At 41.7% G+C, this 9,314-nt stretch overlaps 1 protein-coding gene across 1 annotated transcript in view; it reads right to left on the bottom strand.

Moving 5' to 3' along the window:
* LOC143283132 (aldehyde dehydrogenase family 16 member A1-like) overlaps window positions 1-9,314 on the bottom strand; it is a 35,651-nt gene continuing 26,337 nt past the window's right edge. Inside the window, exons 12-14 of the mRNA XM_076589272.1 lie at window positions 8,830-9,034; window positions 6,753-6,938; window positions 1-3,352 (exon numbers count right to left, since the gene is read on the bottom strand). Coding sequence (XP_076445387.1) covers window positions 3,053-3,352; window positions 6,753-6,938; window positions 8,830-9,034 — 691 coding nt within the window. The 3' untranslated portion in view covers window positions 1-3,052. The remainder of the gene's footprint in view (window positions 3,353-6,752; window positions 6,939-8,829; window positions 9,035-9,314) is intronic.

Below are 9,314 nucleotides of genomic sequence, written 5' to 3'. Positions count from 1 at the left end.
ACTTTCAGGGAAAATGTTTAATTACAGAACAAATGAAAAAAAAACTGTGAAATACAGCTCAGTTTTAATCATTGACCATTTTCATGCATGCATAATCAATAGATGGAACAACTTTCAAAGTCACATGTACATGGTTGTCAGTATGTACAAAAGTATAACTTTTTTTTTTTGGCATGAATGCAATGAAAACCACAGTGGAACTGGCAGCCTAAAGTAAGGGGAAATGAGTAAACAGAGAAGCAGCAGAACTATTGTCCCTCTTCAACAGCAACATGTACATGAGAAAAGCAACCTTTAACACTGATTGTCAATCCAGTACAGACACAGAGAATTAGGTCAACACTTTGCCCAAAGAACTGGACTGTTGGCCGTAGGAAGGATGAACACAGGAGGCACAAACTGAGGTCAAGTCACTGGGCATGACGAGTGAAAATGGTGAGGGGGAAACGAGGACAGGGAGAAAACACACATTCTGAGAGGACAAACCCATGGTCTGAGAGGGAAAGACCCGAACTTGAGCAAACGGATGGAATGTTGTAGCAGAGTGCGCAACAAATCTGAAGAGTACAGACATGACAGTGTTACCACACGCAATTTATCTTCTAAGTCTGCAGTCATTGTTAGGTTATTGCTTTCAATGTGGCCGTTGGTGTTATCTGACAGGCTGTTCAAACAGTGTTACCACACGCAATTTATCTTGTAAGTCTGCAGTCATTGTTAGGTTATTGCTTTAAATGTGGCCGTTGGTGTTATCTGACAGGCTGTTCAAACAGTGTTACCACACGCAATTTATCTTCTGAGTCTGCAGTCATTGTTAGGTTATTGCTTTAAATGTGGCCGTTGGTGTTATCTGACAGGCTGTTTAAACAGTGTTACCACACGCAATTTATCTTCTGAGTCTGCAGTCATTGTTAGGTTATTGCTTTAAATGTGGCCGTTGGTGTTATCTGACAGGCTGTTTAACCCTTCAGGTTCTTTGGACTATCGGGAGTTATAACCAGGCCTTTTGGGGACAACAGTACTTTTTGTTTTTTTCCAATTACTTAAGGCCTTCAAATGACATTTCTCAACTGAACATTCAGTGCTCAGTCATCCAGACAAAAGGAAAGTAAGCGAAATCACTAAATGGCACTGCTGACACAAATGCAGATAATACTGTCCCTGGTCTGTATTCACCAGTCCTTCAAAAATTGCTTGTAATGCTCAAAAACAGAAACATAGCATTTATCATAGATTTCAAGTAAAGCAAACACTCAGACTATCGTCCATCAGTTTGTGTCTTGAGATTTCAACGTGGAGTCTCTATCAGTTGTTTTCCTCTTCAGAAAATGACTGGAACTTGCATGGCTGAGACTTGGCTTGTGGAGTCCACTGAACAGTTGGTTTCTCATAAAATTATCTCTTTTCAGCTTAAAAAAACAAAACAAAAAAAAAACAACCACCCTTGTTCAAGTTCCTGTCTTTATGCTTATCACTTGGTATTTCTTCAACATGTTTTCTTTACTTGTACAACACCTCCATGACAAGGCTTACTCATGATCACTCTCTCTTTGCTCCAACGACATGAAGTCTGACTATGCCTCTGTTTGAGGGACATGCAGTGTGCTGATGTACATGTCAAAATGCTCAACAGGTAATGGAAATTGGATGGATGCTGCTCTCACTGCGGTATGAAATACGGTTAAATGTACCGATCTGAATTCATTAGAGACAGTAAAGTGTACTGATTGGAATTTATCAGAGACAGAATTTATCTGTTTTTTTAATGACACATTTTTCTATGTTCTGGAATAAATACAATGGCTACACAGGAAGACTAGACGAGTCTAACAGGTAATTGTATGTAAAAGTACATCTCCCCCTTATTCCTTTTTTTCCCCCCTTAAAGCTCCAGGTTTATCACCGAATACTTGGAACATTGGTTATTAAAAATATATCTGATCCATTTCAGGAAAAAGAAATACTATCACAACAATAATTATAAGGTGAAGATTGACCAGATTAACACAATATTCATAACAAAGAAGAAAGCAAACATAACAAAGAACAGTATTTGGACAGAGATTCACTATACATCTGGGGGGAAAAAAAATCTCTTTAATGATTCCCAACAAGACAAAAACATAGCAACCGGTCACAAAAAAACACCAAAAAAGTGTATTTCTATTAGCAGAAAAGCAGTCAAATTGACATACTTTCCCAAATCAGCAAAAAATATGTTTCAAACTCTGACGAGACAAAACTAACATGTCTAAAAGCAGACAAAAAGGAAATATGATGTTCACATTTATCTTCCCCCCTCTCAATCAAGATGCTTATGAACAGACCTGTAAACAACATATGATAGTTTTGATACATACGGGTTTCCAGGGAAAAGGCAGTGGTAAATGTGTATGTTCTTTTCCTTGACCATGTGTGGACATGCGTGCATGTATGTGGAAGTGTGTATGTGTGCATGCAAACATAGGTGTTGAGTATGCATGTGAGTGACTGCACAAGCATGTGTAAGAAGGCGATGTGTACAAGGTACTATAAAAACCACCTATGCTCGCTGCAATATTGTTTGTTCATTGAACACAAACTCCGTCTACATGTTTACATATGGCATTGCCAACTGAATAAGCTCACACAAAAAGAATATCACCCAAACTGACTTACCGAGCCATTCATTCCAACATATGTAAGACCACAGGTTTAGCAACCATTTACTTTTTCAATCACATTGTCTTCATCCTTTTCTTGAAAGATGCAGCTGCTGCTGATATTGATGTGGGATGTAAATAGTTCATTTCCAACATACAAAACACAAGTGGCAGGCAAGCCCACAACACCCTATCCTCAGCTGTCAAATATTTCTCCCTTTTGGGATGGATCCACACTGTCTGGGGGCTGCACTGTTTCTTGAAACAATGCAGCTGCTGACGAGAAAATGACTATGGATGTAACTAAATCACGATGCAGCTGATGAAAATGAATCAGGATGTAATAATGAAATCAATTCCCAACTTACAGACACAAGAGGCCAGCCAGCTAATCCTAGATGCCCCCAGCCTCAGTTGGCGAAGATCTCCCCCATGGGGATCCACACGGTTTTGGGCTGTGTCGACTGGAACAGCAGCTCCTCCCCGCAGCCCTGACTGGCATCAGTGAAGTCCCTCGCCTTCCCGTCGTTCACCCAGGTGCGCTTCAGGTTCTCTGCGGCCGCGTGCTCCACAAACTTTGACCCCTCCTGGGAGCCGAAGTACCAGACGGCCTGCACGTCATGATGCTCGGCCAGGACACGCGTCAGGTGGTCGCGGTTCCCCGTCAGGATGTTCACCACACCCCCTGGCAGGTCCGAGCTGTCAAACACCTGGGGAAAGGAAAGAGATGCACCGTTATAGATGCCAACCCCTGTCAAGTGTTTGTAGCAACAATCAGGTCAGAGATGCCAACCCCTGTCAAGTGTTTGTAGCAACAATCAGGTCAGATGCCAACCCCTGTCAAGTGTTTGTAGCAACAATCAGGTCAGAGATGCCAACCCCTGTCAAGTGTTTGTAGCAACAATCAGGTCAGAGATGCCAACCCCTGTCAAGTGTTTGTAGCAACAATCAGGTCAGAGATGCCAACCCCTGTCAAGTGTTTGTAGCAACAATCAGGTCAGAGATGCCAACCCCTGTCAAGTGTTTGTAGCAACAATCAGGTCAGAGATGCCAACCCCTGTCAAGTGTTTGTAGCAACATCAGACAGGTCAGAGATGCCAACCCCTGTCAAGTGTTTGTAGCAACAATCAGGTCAGAGATGCCAACCCCTGTCAAGTGTTTGTAGCAACAATCAGGTCAGAGATGCCAAGCCCTGTCAAGTGTTTGTAGCAACAATCAGGTCAGATGCCAAGCCCTGTCAAGTGTTTGTAGCAACAATCAGGTCAGATGCCAACCCCTGTCAAGTGTTTGTAGCAACAATCAGGTCAGATGCCAACCCCTGTCAAGTGTTTGTAGCAACAATCAGGTCAGAGATGCCAACCCCTGTCAAGTGTTTGTAGCAACAATCAGGTCAGAGATGCCAACCCCTGTCAAGTGTTTGTAGCAACAATCAGGTCAGAGATGCCAACCCCTGTCAAGTGTTTGTAGCAACAATCAGGTCAGATGCCAACCCCTGTCAAGTGTTTGTAGCAACAATCAGGTCAGAGATGCCAAGCCCTGTCAAGTGTTTGTAGCAACAATCAGGTCAGATGCCAAGCCCTGAGACAACAATTCAGGTCAGAGATGCCAACCCCTGTCAAGTGTTTGTAGCAACAATCAGGTCAGAGATGCAACCCCTGTCAAGTGTTTGTAGCAAACAATCAGGTCAGAGATGCCAACCCCTGTCAAGTGTTGTAGCAACAATCAGGTCAGAGATGCTAACCCATGTCAAGGTGATGAAGCATTTGTAGGAACAATCAGGAAATTTGGAAGGTTCATTTTGAATTTTGATAGGAACACTGAGACTGAACCACATCAGCAAACGTATGTTTTATCTACAAGGCATACAATTACTTGCGCCTACCTGCAACATGGTTTAACTACTACCATTAAGCTAACTGGTCCACTCAATGCTGTTTCAACTCGAAAATGCACGCAATTGGCTGAGCATCATCACAAGAGACCACGGTTAGTAGTGACTGCCCTGGCCTTGTGACTGATAGGTCTAGAGCGTCTGTGTAATGTTACAACAGGAAAGCATATGATCATGCTATGTAGTTGTAAAATAAACTCGTCTGAACAATTCTGACGTAACAAAAAATGGCCAAATAGTAACAGGTGGCATCTGTGAGGAAATGAAGCGCTGTGCACAGAGGAAGGAGGACCATGTACAGTGCAGTTGTGGAAAGAGAAAGGGGGATAGGAGAGTGATCGCTTTAGTCGACACTTGCCAATGAGATGTACTTGACATCCGACAGCTTTCACAGATCTTCTCAAGGCATTTCCACTTTGAAACCCAACAGGCAGAAAAAAAATAAGTTAATGGATCTGGTCTGAGACTGCCTGTCAATGAACAAACTTCTGAAGACCACCTGGATGCTGGACTCAACGAATACGTGTGGACTGGTGGCCTAGTGGAACGAATCTGCTTGGGAAGTGAGAGGATCTGAACGCATGGGTTTGAATCCCATGCCTGCCAATGTTTTCTCCCCCTCCACCAGACCATGAATGATGGTCATTCATGGTCTGAACGCTAGTCATTCAGATGGGATGATTAACCGAGATCCCATGTGCTCGCATGCACACCTAAAAGAACCCACAGCAACAAAAGTACTGTCCCTGGTGTAAATTCTACACAAACATTCACTTTGATTGGAAAAGAAATATGTGGTCAGAAAAAAAAAAGAAAAAAAAGGGTGAGGCCACAATGTAACGAAGCACTCCTCCCGAAAGAGCAGCCTGAACCTCAAACACAGAAGTCTGTTGTGAGCAATACAATTCAGTACCAAGGATAAAACTGCTCAACCATAAACTGCTCTTCATTCATTGTCCACTGCTGCATACACTTCAGACATGCCAACCCTTGTAAAGTGTTTGTAGGAACAATCAGGAAATTTGGTAAACATTTTGAATCTGGGAGGTTTGAATTTGGTAGGAACACTCAGACTCTGAGCTACATCAGCAATCCACTGAGCAAAGGCTGTCTGACTGAGACACAACTTGATTCAGCCACGTTCTCTCTTGTTCAGGCAAACGATTAAGCTGATTGGTCCACTCAATTTTGTTTCAATGTAAACACACACGCAATTAGCTGAGCATCATCATGTGAGGCCAAAGTTAGTAGTGACAGGCCTGACCTTTTGATCGACTGGTCTAGAGCGTCTGAGTAATGTTACGACAGGAAAGCCTGTGACCATGCTATGTTGTCGAAAATGAACTTGTCCAAACAATTTTGACATTGGCATAACGTCGGAACAAACTGCGATCAAGCATAACAAAATACAGCGAAGTTGTAACAGTTGGCATCTCTGTATATACAGCTGGAGCCTTTTTGCTTAATGGAAGGAACTTTCCAGTCAGACTTACACTGCAACTTATATATAGATAGATAGATAGATATATAGATAGATAGATAGATAGATAGATATAGATAGTACATCCATTAGCGGTAATACAGGACTTTTTTTTTTTTTAAACAAACAACTACTTCCATCTATGTTCCAGTACTATTTGTCCAGAAGTTTTTTTCTTCTTCTCAAACAGCAGATGGACGTGTATCCCAGTCTCTGTGACAGAGATGCTATTTTTTTTTTTTTTTTTAAAAAAAGGAAAATCAACAGCAGTGCATACGATAACTGCATGGCTAAGACTAAAACAATACTCTTCCTGCCTCTCTAGCTTTATTTTACAGGCATTTCAAACACAGAGGAAAAAAAGATGAAGCTTCATAATTCTTTCTCACTTATTTCAAACAGAATCACTCAACCACCATCGTTCCCATTCACCACCACCCCTGACCCCAACACACTCTCCCCAAAACTACAACAACAAAAAAAACAAACACATGCACACAGAAATGCCATCAGCACACACTTCTTCTCCAACACCCCACCCCCTTTCAAAAAAAAAAAAAAAAAAGCACACTGACACACATAATTTGTTTTTCACACTAAGCCTGGTTTGAACAGGGAACACACACACGTCATCAACAAACAAGCAAGCAATCCAAGCCACTCAAATCACTTGCCCCAACAATTACAGAACACTGAGAAAAACAAAACATACCAAAAAAAAAAAAAGCAAAAACCTCACATGATAGAGCTGAGCAGCAGCCAGGGGGTACTTTTCACTGGGGATCATCACCACGGCGTTGCCCCGGGCAATGGCCGCAGCAAACAGGGAGACAAACGCCAACAGAGGCTGGGAGTCAGGGCAGGCCACTCCGATCACACCCACCGCCTCATTCGACTCGTACACTCTCCCATACATTGGAACCTCCTGGGTAAAAAAAATAAAATAAAAAAGACGACAAGGTTATTCCATAATGAAAAACAAAGGAAAAACCAGTGCTCTAGAAACAAACTTGAAATAAAATAATCAAAGTGACCGTAACTCTTGTCAATGTGGTTTGTATGCATGCTTTCATATCTGTGAAACTGCATGTTTGGTGCATATCTGTTATGCATATGTGTGTGTATGTGTGAATGTGTGTCTGCATTTTTTACATTTATTTGCTCATTTATCATCATTGTTATCTTTTTTATTTATTCATTTTATTTATTTATTTATCTATTCTATTATTATTATTATTTATTTATTATTTATTTTATTTTATTTATTTATTTTTGTACGCTTATAGTTGACTTCATCAAGTTTTTGCGCCTTATACAAATTATTATTATTAGTAGTAGCTCTTTTTTTTTATGTATTTATCTTTTTTTTTCTCAAGGCCTGACTAAGCGCGTTGGGTTATGCTGCTGGTCAGGCATCTGCTTGGCAGATGTGGTGTAGCATATATGAATTTGTCCGAACTCAGTGACGCCACCTTGAGAAACTGAAACCGTATGCATGCATCTGAGTCCCACAAAGGGACCAGGATTTTCACCTTGCCCCTTCACTACACCTTGAGGCATGGTCTGGGTGGTGCTTGTCTACTTGGATGAGGTGATAAACCAAGGTCTCGTATGCAGCATGCATTTAGCAATACGCAAAAGAACCCAGGGCAACAAAAGGGTTGTCACTGGCAAAATTCTGTCAGAAAAATCCCGTCAGAGAGTAAAACAATTACACTTGCAAGAAAGAAAGAAAGAAAAAAAAGACAAAACATGCTGCACTGTGGTGACACACTCTCTGCAGGCGAGAGCAGCCTGAAATTCACACAGAAAAATCATCCTTGACAAAATGTAATACACAAAACAAAAAACAAAAAAATGTATTATTACCACTCTTGACTGAAAGGGTACAACCGACAGGCAAATCGGCTGTCATGTCGACTTATCAATGCCTCACCACAACTGAGGATGAATATCATTTCTTATATGATTGCAAACTATACAAAGGAACTACAGAAGAATTTGGTCACAAAATTCAACAAAAAAACTTCCAAATTTTATCAAATCCAGTCAGCTGATACTGAAAGAATCTTTGGTAAATTTGTCTATAACTGCTGCCAAAAACTTCGTATCCTGGATAACTTATTAAATTTCTTGCGCTGTACTTTACAATATTGTATTTTACTGTCACACAAAACAAAAGTCCCCACACCTACGCTGAGCCTCACAAACAAAAACATCCCCACACCTTCACAGAGCCTCACACAAACAAAAACATCCCCACACCTTCACAGAGCCTCACACAAACAAAAACATCCCCACAACAGCACACAGCCTCACACAAACAAAAACATCCCCACACCTGTACAGAGCCTCACACAAACAAAAACATCCCCACACCTGGACAGAGCCTCACACAAACAAAAACATCCCCGCACATGTACAGAGCCTCACACAAACAAAAACAAACCCACACCTCTCACACAAACAAAAACATCTCCACACCTGCACAGAGCCTCACACAAACAAAAACATCCCCACACCCGCACAGAGCCTCACATGAAAACAAAAACGCCCCCACAACATCTGCAAAGAGCCTCATGCACACACACAAAAACCCTCTGTCAACACCGGAATAGTCTCTCACAAAACAAAACAAACAAACAAAAAAACCCCATCCCCACACCTGCACAGAGCCTCATACAAAACAAAAAACCCGTCCCCACACAAAATAAACATCCGCCATACCCACACAGAACCTCACACAAAACAAAACAAAAAAAAACATCCACCATACCCACACACAGCCTCACACAAAACAAAAGCGTCCACCACACCTGCACAGAGCCCCCGTACTTGTCGCAGTAGGCGGCCCAGAAGAACAGCCTCTCCAGGGCCCGGGAGACCTCAGCCCGGCATCCCTCGTCGGGCTGCCCCGTCATGGACGACAGACACTGCATCAGCTGCTCCCTCTGGGTCTCCAGGTTCTCTGCTATGTAGTACAGCACCTGGGCCCGGTTGTGGCCCGCTCGCTTGCTCCACCTGACCATTATTGTCATCATTATTAGTATTATTACTATCATGAGCATTTATGTCTTATCTTGAAAGTAAGCCCTAGGTGTTTACAAATAGAAAACAAAACACATGTTTATTATTATTATCATCAATTTATTATCATGAGCATTTATGTCTTATCTTGAAAGTAAGCCCTAGGTGTTTACAAATAGAAAACAAAACACATGTTTATTATTATCATCATCAATTTATTATCATGAGCATTTATGTCTTATCTTGAAAGTAAGCCCTAGGTGTTTACAAATAG

Source organism: Babylonia areolata, chromosome 6, assembly GCF_041734735.1.
Source record: "Babylonia areolata isolate BAREFJ2019XMU chromosome 6, ASM4173473v1, whole genome shotgun sequence".
Classification (NCBI taxonomy): domain Eukaryota; kingdom Metazoa; phylum Mollusca; class Gastropoda; order Neogastropoda; family Buccinidae; genus Babylonia; species Babylonia areolata.
This window is presented reverse-complemented; position numbering and strand designations above follow the sequence as displayed.